We start from the raw sequence: 24,741 nt of genomic DNA on the forward strand, positions 1-24,741 counted from the left end.
TGAATTTTTAAGTTCGTTTAGTTTTAACTAATTAAATTAATAAATGCAATTCATTAAGCTGTCTCCAGGACAGATGGACAAGGACAGGTAGAGCGGCTAGTGGAACTGGCAGCAAGGTTCTAGTAATGACCAACTTCACGCCTGTTCAGTTTGGTAAACAAGTGTTTATTAAGTATATGCCGTGTACCCAGCACTGTGGACAAGACACTGCAGCCCAGTCCCTTGGGCATCTCACAATCCCTTGGGACAGGCTGGCACCAAACCCCAAGAAGGGGACACTGAGCTGCTCCACATTCTAGGAAAGGAGGATCTCTCTGTAGGTTATAAATTATGGTATTGCCATTGTGACAGCTTTAAAATATGCCCGCAAATCCTTTGACAGTCCTCCCTCCAAAAGGTGCAGCCTAATTCCCCACCCCTTGTGTATGGGCTGGACTTGGTGACTCACTTCTAATGAATAGAATATGGCAGAAGTGACAGCATGTGACTAGGTCATAAAAGAAACCATAGCTTCCTCCTTGCTCTCTCTTGGATCACTTACTCTGAGGGAGTAAACTCAAGCAGCCCTATGGAGACACCCAAGTGGAGAGCAACTGAGGGCTCCTGCCAAAAGCCATGTGGGTGCACCATATTGGAAGATGAGCCCCAGTTGAGCCTTCAGATGACCTTAACCCCAGATGACATCTTAACTGTGACCTCACAAGAAACTTGAACCGGGGTCCCTTGGTGGCTCAGTTGGTTAAGTGTCCGACTCTTGGTTTTGGCTCAGGTCATGATCTCATGGTTCATGAGTTGGAGCCCCACATTGGGCTCTGTGCTGACAGCATGGAGCCTGCCTGGGATTCTCTCTCTCCCTCCCTCTCTGCCCCTCCTCTGCTCTCTCTCTCAAAATAAATAAACTTAAAAGAATTTTTTTTTTAAATAAGAAACTTGAACCAGAACCACCCAGCTAAGTGGCTCCTAGATTTCTGACTGTCAGAAACCATGAGATAATAAGTGTTTGTTGTTTCAAGCTGTTAAGTTTTGGCCTAATCTGTCAAGCGGTGGTGGATAACTAATTCAGCTCTGTAGTTGGCAAGTGGCATGGATCATTGTGCAACAAAAATAAATAAAAGTACTGTAAAGAAGTTTAAAGAAGAAAAAGAAAAGCATCTCAAATAGAAAAACTGGCTAGAGACAAGAGCAGGAAATTTACAAGAGAAGAAATAAACATTTGGAAAAATGCTCAAAGTCAGGAGTAATCAATGTTCGTCTCATTTTTCATCTACCCAAACTGGCTAAAAAAAATTTTTTTTTAAATCATGATATCTGGCATGAAGAGGGTGAGCTCTCTTCCAGTGCCTTGGATATGAGTTGGCACAGATGTCTAGATAACAATTTTTAAAACGGCATGTTTCTATATCAAATTAGCAGTCAAATCCAGCTCTATTTCCTTAAAAATATTGGATCCTAGGTATCAAAAGTTATATGCAAAGTTTCCTCATTGTAGCATTGCTCATGATAGGGAAACGTGAAAACAGCCCCAGTGTCCCATTACGGGATGGTGAAACACAGCCTGACTTATCCATACCACGGAATCCATGCATCCATTACGAAGGATGACATTGATATATACTTACTTACCCATTTGTTTTTAAGTGGTGAAAAAAAAAAAGTCAAGATCCAGAAGTATGCACAGGATCATGCCATGTTGTTAACAGAACATATTTGCCTGTGTTCATATGGAAATGTACGCAGACACAGGAAAAGGGATGCCAAGTTATTAACTATCACCTCTGGGGTTTTTACAGTGAAATAAACTGATCTTTGCACTAAGAAGAAAAAAGGAGCAAAGGGGAGCATTCAGGAGCTCCCTGGGGAGCCCCTTGGTCAGGGCCAGGGCTGCCTGGGCACCAGACAGAGAGAGAGGGAGTCTCAGGCTGGTTTGGATGGATGGATGGATGGATGGATGGATGGTGGCCCCTCCAGGATGGGGAGAGGACCCTCCCCTGGACACTCGTAGCCTTTGTCCCATGGCCTCAGCTCTGCTTCCCGCCCCATGAAATCCCAACACCCCACAGAGGAGGTTCTCTTTTCCCGTGCAGTTCCCTCAGCCTTGAATTCGATGGTCCTTCCTCCCCGACCGCGAGCGACCCTTGCTTCTTTTGGGTAGCCAAACTCTTCCCATCCTTCCAGCAAAAGCCCCAAGAAGCTTTCCTTCCCCGACACCCACCCGCCATCATCTGGTGTCCCTGAGACAACCCTCCTTTTCTGAAAGACTGCTTTCCCTTCCCACCCCAGGCCCAGCCCAAGGCCCCCAAAGCCCAGTCAAGACCCCCTGCTGCCGCGCTGGGCGGGGCACACTCACCAGCAGCTTGCCTGTCTCAAGGTCCCAAGCCCTCACTGCTTTGTCATAGGACGCTGCAATAATTCTGCCAAGAAAATGACCCAGACAGTTATGGCTACAGGTTCTATGGAAAAAAAAAAAAAAAACCTGGAAATTTCTTCATAGAAAATTTCTATAACTTAGGACCAAGGTTGCAAGTAATACCTGAATCTTTCTCGAGACGCTCCCGGCCCCCTCCATGAGCCTCACTGAAAACAGACAGACCCTAACACCGAGGCATTACCGCATGCCCTTCCTGAATCCCTCAGCCACCCAGATGTGTTCTTTCATATTTAGGGCATTAAAGGGACCGTGTCTTCTCTTCTGGGAATGACTGTCTTCTTCTGAGGGGATACCTACGGCTCACACGGACCCACTGTTTCCTTCTCTGCTCACGTCTTGTTACAGGAAAACACTTTGACAGCTCAGTTTGTTCTGAAATGTTCTCTTTTACACCTAGTAAAAATAACATAGCTGTACCTTTGTACATAATAATATACATGTATCTTTCTTCCGTTGCATGCTTCCGTGGTAATCCGTGTCCCCCATATCACGTAATTTTCCAATACTAGTTTTTACTAGTTTTGTAACTGCTGGATAAAAGCAAATCTAGGGGCGGCCTGGGCGGCTCAGTTGGCTCAGTGTCTGACTTCAGCTCAGGTCATGATCTCACAGCTCGTGAGGTCGGGCCCCGCGTCGGGCTCTCTGCTACCTGCATGGAGCCTGCTTTGGCTCCTGCCTCCCTCCCACTCTGCCCCTCCGGAGCTGTGATTTCTCTCTGTCTCAAAAATAAATAAAAACATCAAAAAAAAATTTTAAGTAAATCTATTTTAAAGCAAACCCCTGTTTTAAAGGCCCATTTCACCTGCTCATGAGGGGCTTAAGCAAATGTCTCCCAGAGGCTCTTGTGTGCACGCGGCTGCCTCCGAGCTGGGGCATGCCTGCCTCCGTTTCCCCTGTGAGATGCTGCCTGGGCCTCAATGGCCAGTGACCCCTCACAGCATCCACAGCCCACAGGTGTAACTACGGGAAGAGAATGCAGACTGGCTTTGTCTTAGCCACAATACTTGTTGTCTTTTTAGCGCTTTGAATTTGCAAAGAGTTGTCACATCCCCTTGACTCTTACAGCGAAACGTGGAAACCGTGGGGACATATATGGGAGAACGGGAGTGTATTTGCCCATAAAACAGAAAGTTGTCCCTGGCCTGCCTCCTCACTCCTGACCCGTGCAAGATGAGGGAAAGGTCACCTTTTGCTGTCAGCCGTCACGCTGCACTCTAAAACAGGAGCATTGGGCCTGTGCTCAAAATCCCGAATGACTGAGCCATCCACAGCATCCTCAAATCAACAGGAGAGAGGGAGAGAGAGGTCACTGAGCCGTTGGTGCAAGTCGTGAACTGAGCTCAAGGGCAGCCCCGAGCTCGTCTAAGCGGCAAAGTATGAGAACCTGTGGTCTTATGTCCCTCACCTTGCTCAAGAGGTAAAAGGACTTCCCAGCCTCTTCCCCAGAGCAGCAAGGACACCCTGCCACCCACAGTATCCCTGGGAAACTCCCCCTCAACTGCACAGGCACCAGACGGCAACGGGCCACTCTGGGGACAGAGCTGCAGACAATTTTCTCCAACGCTACTGGCCGAAGAGGCTTTGCAGAATCCGCAAGACCTTTCAAGAACTTTTTAGAAGTTCACACCCTTTGACCCAGCAATTCTTCTAGTCAGAACTGTGGTCACAAGGACTTAAGCGTGAAAGGGTTCGCCACGTGGGTGAGAGGGGAGGCTAAACACACGAGGTACCAGTCACTGTCACCTCCAGGGAGCGGTTAAGACCAATCCCAGCATGCCAGCAGTGGGGTGCCAGCAACTGTTAGCATGTCGACGGTTAATAACTAGAGAATAGGGGCGCCTGGGTGGCTCAGTTGGCTGAACGTCCAACTTCAGCTCAGGTCATGATCTCGTGGCTCGTGAGTTCGAGCCCTGCATCGGGGCTCTCTAATGTCAGGGTAGAGCCTGTTTCAGATCCTCTGTCCCCCTCTCTTTGCCCTCCCCCACTGTGCTCTCTCTCTCTCTCCCTCAAAAATAAATAAACATTAAAAAAAAAAATAACTACAGGGGCACCTGGGTGGCTCAGTCAGTTAAGCATCCGACTTCAGCTCAGGTCATGATCTTGCTGCTCGTGGGTTCGAGCCTCACATCCAACTCTGTGCTGACAGCTCAGAGCCTGGAGCCTGCTTTGGATTCTGTGTCTCCCTCTCTCTCTGCCCTTCCCCCGCTCATGCTCTGTCTCTTTCTCTCTCTCTCAAAAATAAATAAACATTTAAAATTTTTTAAAAAAATAACTAGAGAATATGATGAGAACAAAGCCAGGTAAAAACTAGATAACATGAGGGGAATAAAACAGGGTGCCGAAGTGAAAAGTGCCCATTATGGCAGAGATGAAATATTTTCAGTAAGAAATGTGCCAACATGGGAATGCAAGCTGTTGCAGCCACTCTGGAAAACAGTATGGAGGTTCCTCAAAAAACTAAAAATAGAACTACCCTATGACCCAGCAATTGCACTACTAGGCATTTATCCAAGGGATACAGATGTGCTCTTTCGAAGGGACACATGCACCCCCATGTTTATAGCAGCACTATCAACAATAGCCGAAGTATGGAAAGAGCCCAAATGTCCATCGATGGATGAATAGATAAAGAAGATGTGGTATATATATACAATGGAGTATTACTCGGCAATCAAAATGAATGTAATCTTGCCATTTGCAACTACGTGGATGGAACTAGAGGGTATTATGCTAAGTGCAGTTAGTCAGAGAAAGACAAAAATCATATGACTTCACTCATATGAGGACTCTAAGAGACAAAACAGATGAACATAAGGGAAAGGAAACAAAAATAATATAAAAACAGAGAGGGGGACAAAACATAGGAGACTCTTAAATATGGAGGACAAACAGAGGGTTACTGGAGGGGTTGTGGGAGGGGGGATGGGCTAAATGGGTAAGGGGCATTAAGGAATCTACTCCTGAAATCATTGTTGCACTATATGCTAATTTGGATGTAAATTTTAAAAACTAAAAAATAAAATTAAAAAAAAAAGAAAGATGCCAACAGCTTTTCGGGATAAGTAGGGGTGGAAAGTCCCCTTGAAAAGCAGGTTACTGGTAAGATAATGAATTCCGAGAAAGGTCTTGAGTTGCTAGGTGAAAATATGATGCACGGTTCAGGAGCTTCAGGCCAACCAGGGCAGGCCTGTGACAATACTTCCTGATATGCAGCAACCACTTTGCATGAAGAGCCCAAGTCATGCTGGGGCAAGGGAGGGGGGGGCAAAGCACCCTGTGTCAGGGGTCCCCAAGACCACCCCCAGGTTCAGTGATCCTCCAGGATTCACAGGGCTCCACAAATAGTCATATCCACGCTAAGATTACAGCAAAGGACACAAAGCAAAATCAGCAAAGGGACAGGGGCATGGGATGAAGTCCAGAGAGAACCAGACACAAGCTTCCAAGAGTCTCTCCCAGTGGATCACACAGGACATGCTTAATTCCTCCAGCAACCAGTTGTAACAGCACGTGTGACGTGTTGTCTTTCGGGGAGGTGTGCCTGAGTCTTGGGGCCCAGGATTTTGGGGGGATTCTCTGGCATACACCAAATCCAGACTCCAGAAGCAAAGCAAGTCCTCAGCATAAACCACATGGCTTGCACCAACAGGGGTTTATGGGTACAGTGAGCCCTCTTTGACACTTGGGGGAAGTTTCCCGATCGTAGGATACCATTTACCAGTCGGGCTCCCAGATGCCGGCCAAGCCAGCCTCACCAGCAGTCTCAGACCTGCTATGTGAACTCTTTTCTGCACAGACCCAGACCCTCAACCCCCGTTCCAAACAGTGGGCTTGTGTTTGGGTAACCCAGCAGGCCCTAATCAGAGGCAGGAAGAGACACCAGGAATCCAAAGAGGAACACACCAGGACAGGACACACCCAGGCTGCAGCCCCCCTGGCAGGTGCATTGCTCTGGCACAAACACAGAACTAAGCAAATGATCACAGTGGGGCCTGGGACTGCAGTTTGCGCAGCGCCCCCGGTCAGCTAAGGGCAGCACCGGAACGAACCGGTGTCCATGGGGTCCATGTGCAACTTCAGCATTCAGTAGTGACACCTTATGGCCAAGAGGAGGAACGACTACAGGCCGATAACCCTCTTGGAAAATGTGCACCTCTTAGAAAATGTGAAGGGAATCCTTTGGCAAGAGATCTATAGCAAACAAGCCAGATTTTGTTAGTGAATTCCAAAGACGGTGGGAAAGTCTCTGTTTTGTACTGAATGTTTCTTGAAATGAACGGGCCATTGGTCAGGGGCATGGGAAGGAAATAATTGAAAGCTCCCTCTTCACCTAGCATTTGGAAGCAGGAACCCCTCTGTGGACTCAGATAATTCAAGGCAGGGATACTGGTCAGACTTCAAATGAATGGGAAAGAACGGGCACCAAGAAATAGTTGTAAAAATAAGGCAAATGTGATAATATCCGTAGCCCAAGTTTATTGTGGTTATGTAAACAGCATTTCTTTATGGTCTCAATTTCATAAACATGCATATATGTGTGTGAACAAGAAAAAAAAATAGACATATACTCCTCCAACATTTTCACAGCAATTAACTCCAGAGTCGTGAAATGATGGCTCTCGCTTCTTCTTTGTACCGTGAAAAAAACCACCAAAGCTGTTATCTCTTAATGACTAGAAAGAGGTGTGCCCATACACTAGAGGGATGTCACGTGCAGGATAGAGAGTGATTTCGTCCCCACTTCTTCTTACAGGTATGGACTTTCCAAATTATTCACAATGGTCCACAGTGAGGGTGAAGGGAGCTTTCAAAAGATTAAATCGGATGTTTGGGCTCCAGGCGGAGCCGAGAGGAGGGATGGGAGATGGGAGGTGACAGGAGTGGGAAGAGAAAGGAGAAGCAAGGGGACATTTTGGCCAAGATACTGCGACGGGAGAAGGCAGTGTGCGGGGCAATGGCTGAGTCATCTACCCCAGGGAGGGTTCGAGAATGTCAGCTGTGCAGGGGCAGGGACAGCCACAGGAGGAGGCAGCCAAAGGGCAAAGATGGGGAAAAGAGAACCAGGAGGAGGAAAGAGGGCTTCTTGGAGGAGGTGTCAATGGCGCAGCCAAGACAGACGACTGGCGACTGAGGGGGAAGAAAGGAGGGAGGGCAGCGACCTGGAGAAAGTGGCAGAAACCGGCAAGGCCGTGAGCGAGGCTGGTATCAGGACACTCGGACAGGCCAAAGTGACCACATCCTAGATACAGCAGCATGGACTAGGCAGCCAGGCCACTGTGGGGAACCAGAGACATCTCAGTGGGTGGTCTTCAATCTTGGGGCAAGAGAAACAGGCATATTTCCTCTTTCAGAGACAAGAGATTTTTGGCCCAAATAGACAGAAACTCCTGTGACTCCCTCCACTGGTGCCGAAGGCAAGAAGAAAGTGGAGAAGATGTGCAGCTGGCCAAGCAGGAGGCACATCTGGAAAGCTGCCCTCTTGCTCCCCTGGGTGATGACAACGAGCAGAGCCCCCTCGCCATCTCACCTCAGATGGTTGAGAAGCGGTTTGAGGCTCTCAGAGGAACCAGTTTTCCCAGAAAGAGATTTGGGGCTGGGAGAGTGGATTTTCTAAGGGCCAGAGTAGAGGTGAGGAGTGGATGTCTGCTGGGGCCAGGAATTGGCCGGGCAGGCCCCAGGGTAGCCGCTGCACGCAGCTGGACCTGGAAAGTTTCAAGGAGGCCCCAGAGGTCATGTAACCACCCAGGGTCACAGAGCTGAACCACCTGGACAATCCCCAAACCCTCCTGCCTAATCTGCCTGGCCTTGGTGCCCACTGATGACACAGAAGGTGACCTCTGTGGTCATCTGGAGGGTGAGGGGCTATCTTCCACCTGATTACCCAGGCCAGAACCCAGGAACCAGCCCAGACTTACTTCTGTCCCCTCCCACCCCTGAAGCCAGAGGAGACGGCAAAACTCAGAACGGACTGTCCTCCCCCCTGGGCCAAGCTCCAGCCACAGAGTCATCTGTGGCCTGGCTCCAATGGCATTGTCATCTCCCATTCTTGCTCCCTCATCAACCCCCCGTGATGGGCCAGCAGTGCCCCCAGACAGCCCTCCCAGGGTCACTGGCTATGCGCAGAGGCTTTGGAAGAGTTCTCAGTGCCACGTCTCCGCAACCTCACATGACTGTCATGCCCCTGCTTCCTGAACCTTGGGGCACTGATCCGTGCTCCAGCCTGCCCCTTCCAACCACCGCTCATGGACAGGTCCCAGGCCTGGCCACTTTTCTGTCTTCTGCGACCACCTAAGCCTGGCCATACCATCTCTATGGATGAAAGTGAATTTTCCAAATGAGAAGGAGACCCAAAGAGATGTCACAGCTCAGAGATCTCAGGCGCGCCCTAGGCACCGCTGGGGCCATCCCACAATAGGTGGGGAGTTCCGGCGCAGTGGTCCCTGCCCCCTGCTCCTCCTGCTTCCAAATCAACAGGCTGACTACAATAAACTCATCTCTCTCCACTGGCTTGACACTAGGGCGGAACCCTCACTTTGCTTCTTTTTCTTGCATTTTGCGCAGAAGGTTCTTTCCAAATCTTTGGGATCCTTGAGTGTCTGGGAACTCAGTATTGGCGATCTCTCCACAAGATATGGGAAAGCTTATGGGATATTTTCATCCCACCTAATGCCGGCCACCTACCCACAGCTTCACAGTGCAGTCATAGGAGCCACTGAGGAGCTTTGTGTCATCCACACAGAAGTTACAGGAACTCACAATATGACTGTGTCCCTTCATAATTTTAAATGGGATCTGAAAAAAGGATAGATTGAATGAGTTCAGCAAGTTACAAAATACAAGATCAACATCAAAGAGTCAATTGTTTTTCTATACACTCACAGTGAACAATCTGGGAGGGAAAAACCCTAAGAAAAGAAATTCTTTTTAAAAAAATTTATGTTCAAGTTAGTTAACATACAGTGTAGTCTTGGCTTCAGAAGTAGAACCCCATGATTCATCTCTTACATATAATACCCAGTGTTCACCTCAAAAAGTGCCCTCCTTAATGCCCATCACCCATTTAACCCACCCCAGTCCAGGAATCCTGTTTGTTCTCTGTATTTACGAGTCTCTTATGGTTTGCCTCCATCTCTGTTTTTCATTCCTTTCCCCTATGTTCATCTGTTGAGTTTCTCGAATTCCACATGAGTGAAACCATAGCATAGTTGCCTTTCTCTGACTGACCTATTTCGCTTAGCATAACACCCTCCAGTTCCATCCGCATTGTTGCAAATGACAAGATTTCATTCTTTCTCATCACCGAGTAGTATTCCATTGTATATATGTACCACATCTTCTTTATCCATTAATCATTCAGTGGACATTTGGGCTCTTTCCATAATTTGGCTATTGTTGATAGCACTGCTATAAACATTGGGGTATATGTGCCCCTTCAAATAAGCATTTTTATATTCTTTGGATAAATTCCTAGTAGTGTAATTGCTAGGTCATAGGGTAGTTCTATTTTTAATTTTTTGAGGAACCTCCATACTGTAGAAAAAAATCCATTTATAAAGGCATCAAAATAGGAATAAATTTAACAAAAAAGTATAAAACTTATACTTTGAAAATCACAAAACATTATTGAAAGAAATCATAGCAGACCCAAATACATGGAAAAGCATCCCATATTCATGGATTAGCTATTAGCTTACTATTGTTATAAAACTTATACTTTGAAAATCACAAAGCATTGTTGAAAGAAATCAGAGCAGACCCAAATACATGAAAAACCATTCTACACTCATGGATTAGCTGTTAGCTGTCTATTGTTAAGATGAAAATACCTTCCAAAATGATCTACAGATTCAGCACTATGCCGTCAAAATTCCAGCTGAATTTTTTTTCCAAAATTCACAAGCTGATCCTCAAACTTATATGGAAACTCAAGCAAAGCAAAACAGCCTAAATAATCTTGTAAAAGAACAAAGCTTGAGTACTCACAATTCCCACTTTAAAAACTCAGTACCTACAAAAAGTGACCGTTATCAAGACACTCTAGAACTGACATAACAACAGACATATAGGTCTATAGACCTGAACTAAGAACCCAGAAATAATCCCTCATATTTTAGGTCAATTGCTTCCTCAACAAGAGTGCTAAATAATTAAAAATGGAAAGATTAGTCTTTTCAACAGATCATGCAGACACAAATAACATCCACCTGCAAAAGAACAAAGTTGGACCATTGCCTCACGCCATATATAAAAATGAACTCAAAATAGATCAGAGTTCTAAATGTGAGAACTAAAGCCACAGGCTCTTAGAAAAAAACATAGTTGCACATCTTCTGAACTTGCATTAGGCAGTGGTTCCTTAGCTACAATACCATAAGCACAGGCAGCAGCAACAATGACAAGGTAAAGTGGGCATTATCAAAATTAAAAATTCTTGCGCTTCAAAGGACACCATCAGGAAGGTGAAAAAACCAATCCACACGATGGAAATCATACAAATCATATATCAGATAAGGGACTTATCTGATACATAATACATAAAGAACCCTTAAAACTCAACAATAAAAACACAACCCAATTTAAAAATAGGCAGAAGATCCGAATAGGCATTTCTCCAAAGAAGATATGTCAATGAGCTCCAGTACATGGGAATGTGCTCAAAAATCAGGTAATAACAAGTGTTGGCAAGAATGTGGAGAACTCTGAACTCTCACACATGGCTGGCGGGGATGTATAATGGTGTGCTCCTTTGGAATATAGTTCAGTAACTCTTTAAAAAGTTAAAACATATGTGTTGGGGCACCCAAGAGGCTCAGTCGGCTAGGCGTCTGACTCTTGATTTCGGCTCAGGTCATGATCTCGTGGTCCATGAGTTCGAGCCCTGCCTCCGGTTCTGTGCCGACAGCTCAGAGGCTGGAGCCTGCTTCCGATCCTGTGTCTCGCTCTCTCTCTGCCCCTCCCCCGCTTGTGCTCGGTCTCTCGCAAAAATAAACATTTAAAAAAAAGAAAGAAAACGTATGCCCACACAAATAGTTGAACACGAGTATTCACAGCAGTATCATTCATAATGATAAAAAAATGGACATAATTCGAATATCCATCCACAGATGAACAGATAAAATGAGGCATATTCACATAATGAAATATTACTAGGCAATACAAAAGGAATGAAGACTTCTCATTTCTGGTCTGCCATGTAATAAGCTGGGAAGCCACCACGTCATCCTCACAACAAATTAAAACCCAAGCAAACTGAAAAATCAACAACTCTTCCTACATTCCTCAGACAAGTGAGGTCACAGAGCGGACTGCTGCTCCCAAAACTGGAGAGACAGAGGCCAATACAAAGAATCCCAAGTTACAGAGCAGAAATCCAAGGGCAGCAACCTCCATGGCAACGAGTCCCAGGACAGGGAAACCTGACTTATAACTGACAAATTGCTGGAGACTCCGTGTGGACAACTTAGAGAGTTGAAAACTCCAGGGGGACCCAGTGGTGAGGGACCTTCACATCTATGTTAATAAATGTCTCCCCTAGCACCTGGTCCTCACAATGACTATAAGAGAAAAATCCCCTCGTGCTTCTGGCTGGGGGAGGAGGGGAGGAGGGGAAAGGAATCATATTGAAATATTCCACAGCATTTTGTTCTTCTCAACAAGCTCTGCTTGTCAGGAGAAACTACTTAACCAGAGCCTGACCTGCTGGGATTTTATCAGAGCCGCACAGACCTGGGGGAAGGGAAGTCCCCAACCCCAACCAGCTCTAGTCTTCCACATGAGAGAAGGCAAACACCCAGCGGGCCCCTCTAGCCATCCAACCCCACCTCACTAAGGGTGGAGGGCGGAGAGGGGTGCAGACTGAAAAACACGTGTGAAGTTCACGTGTGAAGTTCAAAGTGGGCACAGGCCCACTACAAGACTGAGAGCTAGTCATAGGACTGTAGACTTCTCCCCCTCTCCCGACACCTTAGCATCACACCACTATAGACTTCTTTTCATCTGTTCCTTTTACCCAGTACATCATGTCTGGCTATCAAGAAAAAAAAAAAAAGTATAATCCTACAAGGCAGCAAACAAAGCTTGAAGAGACAGCACAAGCATAACAACACAACCAGACCCAGATATGAGGAGGATGTTGGAATTATCAGACTGGGAATTTAAAACACCTGTGGCTAATGTGCTGAGGGCTCTAATGAACGTAGTGGATGGTACACAGTGTAAGCAGAGAGATGGAAATTCAAAGAAAGAACCAAAAAGAAATGTTACCGATCAAAAACACTGTAACAGATGAAGAATATCTTTGATGTGTTCATTATCAGACTAGACATGGCTGAGGAAAGAATCTCTGAGCTTGAGGATATATCAATAGAAACCTCCAAATCTGAAAAGCAAACAGAAAACAAACAAAAAAAGACTTAAAGAAACAGAACAGAATATCAAGGAACCATGGGACAACTACAAAGCTGTAATATACGCATAACGAAAATACCAGAAAGAGAAGAGAGAAAGGAAGAGAAATGTTTGAGAATACAATGATTGAGAATTTCCCCAAAATTAATTTCAAATGCCAGACCACAGATCCAGGAAACTCCAAGAACACCAAACAGGATAAATGCAAAATAATAATAATAATAATAATAATAATAATAATAATAATAAATCTACACCTAGGTATATCATTTTAAAGCTATAGAAAATCAAAGATAAAAGGAAAATCCCAAAAGAAGCTAGAGGAAAACAATGCCTTGCCTGTAAAGGAGCAAAGATAAGAATTACATCCAACTTCTTAGAAACCCTGTGAGCAAGAAGAGACTAAAGTGAAATATTTAAGGTATTAGGAGGGAAAAAAACCACCAACCTAGAAATTTGTATCCTGCAAAATTATCCTTCCAAAGTGAAGGACAAATACTTTCTCAGACAAACAAAAATTGAGGAAACTTTTTACCAGTAGACCTGCCTTGAAAGATGTGTTAAAAGTTCTTTTTTTTTAAATTTTTTTAATGTTTATTTATATTTGAGAGAGAGAGAAAGACAGTGTGCGAGCAGGGGAGGAGCAAAGAGAAAGACGCAGACAGAATCTGAAGCAGACTCCAGGCTCTGAGCTGTCAGCACAGAGCCCAACACTGGGCTCAGACTCATGAGCCGCGAGATCATGACCTGAGCCGAAGTCAGACACTCAACCAGCTGAGCCACCCAGGCACCCCGAAATGTTAAAACTTCTTTAGAGAGAAGAAAATGATATAGGTCAGAAACTCTGATCTACATAAAGCAAGGAGAGCACCGAAGAAGGAATAAGTGAAGGTAAAATAAAAACCTTGTTCTTATTCTTAATTGATCTAACAGATAACAGCTTGTTCAAAATAATAATAGTAAGAACATATTATATAGAATACCTTATATATACTATATATTATAATAGCAACAATATATCATATATTATATAATTAACATATAACTATAATTATACAATATTATATATTATATATAATGAATGAAAGCAATGATACAATGGACATGAGGGAGGGATTAGAAATATTTTGTTATTTTAAATTACTGATGCCACCCATGAAGTGGTATAGTGTTATTTGAAAGTGAACTTGGATTAACTGTAAATGTATATCGCAAATTCTTGGGCAACCACTAAAAAAAGCAACAACAAAAAGAGATACATCTGATATGCTAAGAAAGGAGAGAAAATGGAATCACATAGAATGCTCAACTAAAACCACAAAAGGTGGGGTACCTGGCTGGCTCAGTCAGTAGAGCATGTGACTCTTGAGCTTCGGGTTGTGAGTTTGAGCTCCACATTGGGTGTAGAGATTAATTAAAAATAAAATCTTTAAACAACACACACACACACACACAAAGGTAGAAGAGTGGAAGACAAAAATAGGAACAAAAACCAGGGGCAATAAATAGAAAACAAGAATATTGTAGGTATTAATCCAAGTATATCAATAATCACTTGGATTATCACTATCAATACACCAATTAAAAGACAGAGATTATCAGCATGGATGAAAAAACAGGACCCAACAATATGCTGTCTACAAGCATATTGTAGGTTTCTACAAGAAACCTACTTCAGTGCTTGCTTCGGCAACACATATACTAAAATTGGAACGATACAGAGAAGATTAGCATGGTCCCTGCATAAGGATGACATGCAAATTCGTGAAGCGTTCCATATTTTTACACCATTCTCAAAAATAAACTCAAAATGGACAAAGGACCTGAATGTGAGACAGGAAACCATCAAAACTCTAGAGGAGAAAGCAGAAAAAAAACCTCTCTGACCTCAGCCGCAGCAATTTCTTACTTGACACATCCCCAAAGGCAAGGGAATTAAAAGCAAAAATGAACTATTGGGACCTCATGAAGATAAAAAGCTTCTGCACTGCAAAGGAAACAATCAACAAAACTAAAAGGCAACCAATGGAATGGGAAAAGATATTTGCAAACGGCACATCAGACAAAGGGCTAGTATCCAAAATCTATAAAGAACTCACCAAACTCCACACCCGAAAAACAAATAATCCAGTGAAGAAATGGGCAGAAAACATGAATAGACACTTCTCCAAAGAAGACATCCAGATGGCCAACAGGCACATGAAAAGATGCTCAATGTTGCTCATCAGGGAAATACAAATCAAAACCACACTCAGATACCATCTCATGCCAGTTAGATTGGCTAAAATGAACAAATTAGGAGACTATAGATGCTGGCGAGGATGTGGAGAAACGGGAACCCTCTTGCACTGTTGGTGGGAATGCAAACTGGTGCAGCCACTCTGGAAAACAGTGTGGAGGTTCCTCAAAAAATTAAAAATAGATCTACCCTATGACCCAGCAAGAGCACTGCTAGGAATTTACCCAAGGGATACAGGAGTGCTGATGCATAGGGGCACTTGTACCCCAATGTTTATAGCAGCACTTTCAACAACAGCCAAATAATGGAAAGAGCCTAAATGTCCATCAGCTGATGAATGGATAAAGAAGATGTGGTTTATATATACAATGGAATACTACTTGGCAATGAGAAAGAATGAAATCTGGCCTTTTGTAGCAACGTGGATGGAACTGGAGAGTGTTATGCTAAGTGAAATAAGTCAGGCAGAGAAAGACAGATACCATATGCTTTCACTCCTATGTGGATCCTGAGAAACTTAACAGAAGACCATGGGGGAGGGGAAGGAAAAAAAATGGTTAGAGAGGGAGCCAAAACATAAGAAACTCTTAAAAACTGAGAACAAACTGAGGGTGGATGGGGGGTGGGAGGGAGGGGAGGGTGGGTGAGGGGTATTGAGGAGGGCACCTGTTGGGATGAGTACTGGGTGTTGTATGTAAACCAATTTGACAATAAATTTCATATTAAAAAAAAAGAAAGAAACCTACTTCAGATATAAAGACAAATACAGATTAAAAGTAAATGGATGGAGGAAAATAGACCATACTAACACTAATCAAAAGAAAGCAAAAGTAACTACATTACTTTCAGACGGAGCAGACTTCACAGTGAGGAAAAGTTATCAGGGATAAAAAGAGGCATTGCATAATAAAGGGGTCAATTCTCTAAGAAGATACAGTAATCTTTAACATGTATGTGCCTAACACCAGAGCATCAAACTATGTGAGGCAAAAGCTATAAAATTGCAAAGAGAAACAGATGAGTCCACTGTCATACTTGGAGACTTCAACACTGACTCAGAAAGGAACAGATCCAGCAGGCAGAAAACGAACAAGGACATAATGGAACTCAACGCAACCACCAGTCAACTGGATATAATGGAGATCTACAGATGACTTCATCCAACAACAGCAGGATAGACATTCCTCTCAGCTTCATAAGAAACATTTACCAAGGTAGACCACATTCTAGGCCATAAAACACACTTTAACAAATTAAAAAAAAAACAACCAGAAATCACACAATGTCTGCTCTCAGAACACAATGGAATTAAATTGGAAATAAATAACAGAAAGATGATTGAAAATACCAATATACATGGAGACTAAACAACACATTTCTAAATAACACATGGGCCAAAGAAGAAACCTCAATAGAGGTTTTTAAATATTTTAAGCCAAACAAAATTAAAACATGACTTGTCAAAATTTGTGGGATGCAGTGAAAGAAGAACTTAGAGGGATATTTATAACGTTGAATGCACATATTAAAAAAGAAGAAAGAATCTAAAATCAATCATCTAAACCTGCACCTTAGGAAAATAGAAAAAGAAGAGCAAATTAAATCCAAAGTAAGAAGAAGAAAAGAAACAATAAGAATTAGAGCATAAATCAATGAAATCAAAAGCAGCAAACTGATAAAAATCAATGAACCCAAAAACTGTTCTTTAAAAAAGATAAGCCTCTGGCCAGGCTGACCAAGAAAAAAAAAAAAGAGATAACACAATACGAATATCAGAAATGAAAGCTAGATCCTATGCATGTTAAAAAGATAATCAAGGAATACTATGAAAAACTATTTCTACAAATTTAATCACCGGAAATGAAACGGACTAAATTCAAGTTTGAAATGAAATGGACTAATTCCTTAAAAGACACGATTTGCCAAAAGTCACCCAAGAAAAAAATAGACAGTTTGAATAGCTTTTTATCTAATAAAGAAATTGAAATAGTGACTACCTTCCAAAACAGAAAGTTGCAGGCCCAGATGGGTTCACTGGTGAATTCTAACAAACCTTTAAGGAAAAATTATACCAATTCTCTATAATCTCTTTCAGAGGATAGAAGCATAAGGAATATCTCCTAACTCATTCTGTGAGGCTAGTATTACCCTAATACCACAACCACGTAATGACATTATAAGAAAACTAATGACCAATATCTCTCATGGACATAGATGCAAAAATCCTCAACAAATATTAGCAAATGAAATCCAACAGTGTATAGAAAGAATTATGCATCATAACCAAGTGGGATTCATCCCAGGTATGCAAGACTACTTCAATATTCAAAAATCAATTAATGTAACTCATCACATCAATAAGATAAAAAAGAAAAATCACATGATTATATCAATAGGTGCAGAAAAAGTATTTGCCAAAACCCAATAGCCATTTATGATTTTAAAAACTCTCAGCAAATTAGAAATAGAGGGAACTTCTCAACTTGCCAAACACTATCTACAAAACTTATAGTTGGGGCACCTGAGTGGCTCAGTCAGTTGAGCTTCTGACTTTGACTCAGGTCATGATCTCACAGTTCATGAGTTCAATCCCCACATCAGGCTCGCTGCTGTCAGCACAGAGCCCACTTCAGATCCTCTGTCTCCCCTCTCTCTCTACCCTCCCCTGCTCATGCTTTCTCTCTCAAAAAATAAATGAAACAAAACAAAAAAACACACAGCTAACATCATACTTAATGGTAAGAAACTCAGTGTATCCACTAAGATCAGGTATGAGGCAAAGACTCCTCTCAACACTTCTTTTCAACATTGTACCGGAAGTTCTAGCTCATGCGATAAGTCAAGAAAAGGAAATAAGAGGTATAAGACTGGGAAGGAAGAAACAAAACTGTCTTAATGCACAAATGACATTATCGCTTATGTAGAAAATCCAAAGGAATCAACAAAAACTCCTAGAATTAATAGCAGTTTTAGCAGATCATTCAATCACTTTTTGCCGTAACAGAAATGAACAAGTGGAATTTTAAATTAAATACATGGTATTACTTACATTAGCACCCCCCAAAATTAAATAGTTAGGTATATATCTAACAAAATATGTACAAGAGCTCTATGAGGAAAACTACAAAACTCTGATGAGCAAAATCAAAGAACTAAATAAATGGAGATATATTCCATGTTCATGGATAGGAAGAATCAATAGTGTCAAGAGGTCAGTTCTTCCCAACTTGGTCTATGGATTCAATGCAGTCCCAATCAAAATCCCAGCAAGTTATTTTGTGGATACAGACAAAATGATTATACAGTTTATATGGAGAGGCAGAAGATTTGGGAAAACAAAGGTTAGAGTACTGACACTACCCAACTTCAAGACTTCCATCTAAAGATACAATAATCAAGACAGTGTAGCATTGGTGAAAGAACAGAGAAATAGATCGAAGCCTAGAGAGCCCAGAAATAGATCCACATAAATAAAACCAACTGCTCTTTGATAAAGGAGCAAATTTAATACAATGGAGAAATGACAGGATTTCCACAAACGGTGTTGGAAAAACTGGACATCCACATGCAAAAAAATAAAATAAAATAAATCTAAACATCCACCTTACATCCTTCACAAAAACTCAAAATGTATCACAGACCTAAATGTAAAATGCAAATTTATAAACCTCTTAGAGAATAACATAGGAGAAGATCTAGGTGGTCTTGAGTATGGCAATGACTCTTTAGGAACAATGCCAAAGGTACAATCCATGAAAGTAATAATTGACGAGATGGACTTCATAAGAATTTGAAACTTCTGCTCTACAAAAGACAATGTCAAGAGAATGAGAAGACAAACCACAGAGTGGGAGAAAACATTTGCAAAAGACACGTCCAATAAAGGAATATCATCCAAAATTGTCAAAGCTTAATAAGAAAATAAAGAACCCAATTAAAAAATGAGCCAAAAACCTTAACAGACATCTCACTAAAAAAGATATACACACAGGTGGCAAATAAGCATGTGAAAAGATGTTCCACATCATATGTGATCAGGGGGTTGCAAATTAAAACAACAATAAGTTACCACTGCACACATAATGGCCAAAATCTGTAACACTGACAATACCAAATGTTGGCAAAGATGTGGAGAAACAGGAACTCTCATTCATTGCTGGTGGGAATGCAAAATGGTACAGCCACTTTTGAAGACAGTTTGACAGTGTCTTCTAAAACTAAACATACTCTTAACATACAATCCAGCAATCATACTCCTTGGTATTTATCCAAAGAAGTTTAAAAACTCATGTCCACACAAAAACCTGCACATAGATGTTTCAACAGCTTTATCCATGACTGCCAAAACTTGGAAGTAACCTTGAAAGACCTAAAGATGTCCTTTGGTAGGTGAATGGACAAATAAACTATGGTACATTCAAATAATGGAGTATTATTCAGCGCTAAAAATGAAACAAGCTACCAAGCCATGAAAAGACATGCAAGCCGTGAAAAAAAAAAAAAAAAAAAAAAAAAAAAAAAGAAAATCAGGAAACTTAAGTTCACATTACTAAGTGAAAGAAGCCAGTCTGAAAAGACCGTCTGCATCCAAATATATGACATTCTGGAAAAGTGATTGCCAGGGGTGGGGAGGTTTGGAGGGATAACAGAGCACAGAGGATTTGTAAGGCAGTGCGACTACTCTGTACGTACATAATGTGCATAATGACTACATATGTCATTATACATTTGTCCAAACCCATACAAGCGTACAACTCCCAGAGTGAACTGTAATGTAAACTGTGGACTTTGGGTATCATTGAGGATCATTAATGGTTTTAAATATTTCATTTAGTGGGGCATGTTGATAATGAGAAGGGATATACAAGAAATCTTTGTATCTTCTCAGTTTTGCTTTGAACCTAAAACTGCTCTAAAGAATAAAGTGTGTGATATATATAACATGTATTTATTATATTCATATAGATTTACTTGTATTTATTTTTTATTTGAGAGAGAGAGAGAGTGAGTGGGGGAGAGGGGCAGAGGAAGAGAGAGAGAGAGAGAGAGAGAGAGAGAGAGAGAGAGAGAGAGAGAGGGAGAATCCCAAGCAGGCTCCACACTCAGCTCGGAGTTAGATGCCTGGCTGGATCCCACAACCCTGGGATCACGACCTGAGCCTAAATCAAGAGTCAGACTCTCAATGGACTGAGCCACCCAGACTCCCCTGTGTATGTGCTTTTAAATAAATGAGTACTGACACCTGCTGCACATGGATGAACCTCAAAAACATTATACTAAGGGGGAAAAGCCAGTCACAAAAGACCACATGTTGTTTGCTTCCCTTTCTATGAAAGGTCTAGAACAAGCAATTTTATAGTGACAGAGATTAAACTGGTAATTGCCTAGAGTTGAGAGGCTGGCTTCAGGTGAAATGGGGATTGACTGCTAATGAGTATGGGGCTTCAGTCAACGAGATGTTCTACAGTGATTGTGGCTCTGGTTGCAGAACTCTGCGAATACCCTAAAACCCCACACTTTGTATAGGTTACTCGTAAGATATGTGAATTACACCTCAATAAAGCAATGCTTTTTAAAAGGAGGGGGGATAGAAGGAGCAAGCCTGAAAAGGTCCACTGCCACCACCACCACCCGCCTCCATGGCGCCGTATTACCCGGGGGCCGGGGTGCATGTCCGGGATGTGGGGGTGTCGAACTGTGGTAGTGTGAAGGGACGCGAGGGAATGCGGGACACGGAAATCGGGGGTTTGGGGCTCTGCAGCCAGGCAGTGCGGAGATGCAGGGACTCTGCATGGGGAACCTCGCTAGCGAGGCGGGTTCAGCAGGAGGTGCAGGGGTGAGGGGAGGCGTGGCTACAGGGGTTGCGGAGAGCGCGGCGGTGTGAGGATGCACGGAAGGAGGCATTCTTCGCCTCCAAGAAGCGCAGAGAGGTGGGACAGGGATTCGGCAGCCAGGGGTCGAGGCGTGCGGGAGCGGACACCCGCTTGGCCACCAGGGGGCGTAGGCAAGCCGGGCGGGCGGCGGGTCCTGACGTCCGGCAGCCATTGGGAACCAACCGTATGCCGGGGACGCGACCCCTCCCGTCGTCGTTGCGAGGGTCCCTGGCCCCGGGGCGGCCACCCCCAGCTCCCCACTCTGCAGTTGCGTCCGTCTCCAAACTCCCCGTCTTCGTTCTCTCATGGCAAAAACAGAGCTTTCATTATGGGCAAACAGACCAGCAAGTGAGAGCGGCTGGCATCCCTCTAACCCCGACGTCCTTTCCGGGGACCTTGGTTCCGCGTTTCTTCTGGGCATAGTACTTTCGGGGTTCATTAGGGATAGAGACCCCGAGGCGCTGCGGAGACGTTCCAAACACACAGGTACATATCCGGAGGCACGAACAAAACTGGCACATAGAGGACGGTCCAATTTTTGTAAAAACAACAACAAAAAGTCAGTTCTTTATGTGTGTAGCTTTCCTTCACTTGATCAACAAGTATGTTGTAACCTCGTCGGGCCTTATCTAGGCGCTGTGGGGCCGGCGGGAACGGAGGGCGGAGAGCGAGCATCCGTGGGCACCGCAGGGACTGAACAGGCTCCTGCGCACGCGCGCCACGGGAAGGGGGGCGGCCGTCCAACAGCCGGTACGCGGGGCAGCTCCCGGCCAGAGGAACTGCGCTTGCACCCTGGACGGCGGGGAGAGCCTCCCGGGAAGGAGGGACCCGAGGCCGTCCCTGCCTGGAGGTTCACAGGTCACAGGCGAGCAGGAGAATAGGGAGACGAGCCAGATGCGAAAAGGCCTGGAAGGTCATGGTCACATCTCTGGACTTCATCTTAAATGCGCCAGGAAGCCACGGGTGGGGGTGTTGAGCCGATTCTTTTCTAAAATACCGAGAGCCATTCGTGTGTTGAGTGTGCATTAAATAAAAACCAAGAATGAAGCACTATCTATTGAGAATGTGCTTTAGCAAATCATCTCAGAGATTTCGATGAAATCATCTGGAACGTTATTAACTTAACACTAAGTTTTGCATTGTGCACTTTCCTTTTAAGGGGTCATTTGGTAACATTTTCATTGAGCTACACCACCACGTTAATCTCACTGTATAATCACCTCCAGATTGTATTGTTTTGAGTCACTGCTCTCCACTGTTTATTCTAAGCCGATCTTTCCCTTACCGGAGTTTTTCTTTTTCTTTTTTTCCCCGTTTGCTGGAGTGCTCCCCTGAGTAACTTTGTCCTCAAAAAGAAGCATCATTCTGAGTCTTTGCAGGTCTAAAGAAAATATCTTTCTGTTGCCTTTATTGGGAATCAGCAGTTTGGTCAGGTAGAGAGTTCTTAGGTCAGAAACATCCTCTGGGAAAACTTGGAATTTCTCAACTTCTGTCATCTTAATGGGTCATAAAAACCTTAGGCCCAAAAAATCATAAGCCGTCTGAATGTGCATCCACAGGAGACTGGTTAAAGTCCTCAGGAAATGGCTAGCCAGTGGGATACTTCCATACAAAAGAGCAAGGAAGATGTTTCTTTACTGATATGGAAAGATCTCTAAAATACCTTAGGTAAAAAAATTGAAATTAGGTGCATAAGGGGTCTAAGGTATGCTTCCATTTATGTTAAAAAAAAAAAGAAGAAGAAGAAGAAGACGATATACGTATGTATGCTGGGAAATGCATAAAATAAAATATCTCTGTAAGGTTACAGAAGAAGCTAGAAACATTTCTTGCCTCAGTACAGAGATATGGGTTAATGGGGGCAAGGCTCCTAGGGAGACTTGTTTAAAAACAAATTATATCTATTGAATTAGAGTCTTGGGGATGTTCTACTGAGAAAAAATATAATGTCTGTGCTCTCCTTTAATTTCACTTAAAAAGCAGAACAAGTATCATGACTAAAAGCGTTGACACTTTTAGTGCCATCAGCAATCCCCGTTGTGGGCTCTGCTCCCAGGTGTTCTGAGGGCGGGCCAGGAAGCCTAGCACCTCAACCTGATCCCAGGCTGTTCCGTCTGTGGTCTGTGGGCGCCACAGCCTCGCTCCTACCCTCCCCAAGCAGGCGATTTTTGCCTCCCATCTCGCATTGAACTGGACCATTTCTTTCCATGGGAACAATTCAGTCTTCCTCAACCCAGGGAGAGTCTCTTCACTGTTTTCCTTCGGTATTTCTCCTCCCCCTGCTCCCTCTCCCTCTCCAACACCTCCTGTATGTATATTGGCTCTTCTGGATCTCTCCGGCATGCATGACCTTTTCTCTCACAGTTCTAGTTCCTTTATATTTGTTCTTTGAGTCTCAGAGTATCCCAGGAGCTTGTTTGCTAATTTTGTTTCAGTTCTCTGCTCCGATTTTAAAGCCTCCGTGGGGGGTTTCGGCTTGGAAATCCTTTTCTCAACCCCAAGAATTCTGTTGACAGGCCACCAGCCTTTGTTTCAATGTGGTGTCTCTCCAGCTATCGCTGAGAAGACAAAGTAGTGTTGGTAGGTTTTTATTTTTTTATTCTTCTAAGTTTTCTGTTGCTGCTGGAGCTAACTCGGTTTCATGGGCGTGGAGGGCTCCTTCGCCGACCCTGGGGTATGCACTTGGGGTTGTCACCATGGGGACATTGGGGAGGCTCAGCCAGAAACCACACTCTGGGTTGGGTCAGGATCCCCTGCTTTGGAACACTGTCCTTCTCCCCCAGGGCAGCCTTGTTTTCCCAGGGACAGCAGCCCAAGGGCTTCACTCAGGGGCCCCCGGCAATGCCAAGTTGGTCCCCACAGGTCCCTTAGCCGGCTCACTGCGCCCTCCCCACGTGTGGGGGTCAAGCCTGTGCTCCTCGCCCCCGCCCCCGGTGGTCTGACCTTGGAGAGGGACTCCTGGTCGCCCCAGAACTTCTCCTCAGGCATCGGGTGCTTCTCTAATGGCAGTGAGCGTCTGCCCACCTCCAGGGGGTCCAAGCCGGACAGCAGCTGGCCCTGGCGTGCTTCCACAATCGACAGATGGAAGCGGCCATAGCCCCTGACCAGGGCCGCACGGGGCAGCTTCTGGGGCGGATGCGCAATGTCGCCGGAGGGGACCAAAAGCGGCTGTACTTCACACTGCTGTGACACTGTCTTCTTGCCCTTGTCCGGGGCTTCCGGGGAGCCGGGGGCACAGGGTGGCTCCGAGGCCATCTCAGAGCCCCACCCGCTGGTTTGCCGACACCCAGCACCCCTGCCAGGCCACGAACGAACGGTGGCACCACGCGCCTGCGCCCCACGGCCGCTTCCTGGGAACGCCACGCCCTCCCCCTCGCGCTGCGATCTCATTGCTTCCCCTCCACGCGGAGCACGCTTACTCCCAGAAAAACGGGGTTCCAGCCCTGGGCACAAAAGGAATGAGGCCAAGCATGTGAAACGAGCAGCCCCACCCCCAGGGCTTTCCTTTGGTTCTCCCTGGCTCCCTGTCCCAGGACGATTTCTGTGTGCCCTCGGCCTGCGCAGGGGTTCGTGGCGGACCCACCTCACGTGAACAAGAGAGAAATGATCACTAGATCTAGAATGGGCCATGCATGAATTAAGATGCAGCTGTTGGAGGCGGGGACGCATATGAGAATACGAAGGAGAGATGTGTCCTACCTAATGTCAATGACAATAGGAGAGAACGAATGTCACCTCCAGTCGGGTAGCAGCCCCACAGATAGAAAAAGACTGGGTGGATATTCCACAACATT

General features: G+C 44.4%; 1 protein-coding gene and 1 non-coding gene across 6 annotated transcripts in view; one reads left to right on the forward strand and one right to left on the reverse strand.

Moving 5' to 3' along the window:
- WDR88 (WD repeat domain 88) overlaps positions 1 to 24,251 on the reverse strand; it is a 45,059-nt gene extending 20,808 nt beyond the window's left edge. For 3 of the 5 annotated variants that reach the window (XM_042970137.1, XM_042970134.1, XM_042970135.1), the window contains exons 1-4: positions 23,891 to 24,251; positions 9,110 to 9,220; positions 3,615 to 3,703; positions 2,348 to 2,450 (exon numbers count right to left, since the gene is read on the reverse strand). In XM_042970137.1, coding sequence (XP_042826071.1) covers positions 2,348 to 2,450; positions 3,615 to 3,703; positions 9,110 to 9,220; positions 23,891 to 24,202 — 615 coding nt within the window. In that variant the 5' untranslated portion in view covers positions 24,203 to 24,251. The remainder of the gene's footprint in view (positions 1 to 2,347; positions 2,451 to 3,614; positions 3,704 to 9,109; positions 9,221 to 23,890) is intronic. The other 2 variants (XM_042970136.1, XM_007096736.3) reach the window with 1 other exon arrangement.
- Positions 14,513 to 14,619, forward strand: LOC122234438. The gene has a single exon (XR_006212226.1). It is a non-coding gene; the product is annotated as a U6 spliceosomal RNA (small nuclear RNA).
- Positions 24,252 to 24,741: the final 490 nt, after the last annotated feature.

Source organism: Panthera tigris, chromosome E2, assembly GCF_018350195.1.
Source record: "Panthera tigris isolate Pti1 chromosome E2, P.tigris_Pti1_mat1.1, whole genome shotgun sequence".
NCBI lineage: Eukaryota > Metazoa > Chordata > Mammalia > Carnivora > Felidae > Panthera > Panthera tigris.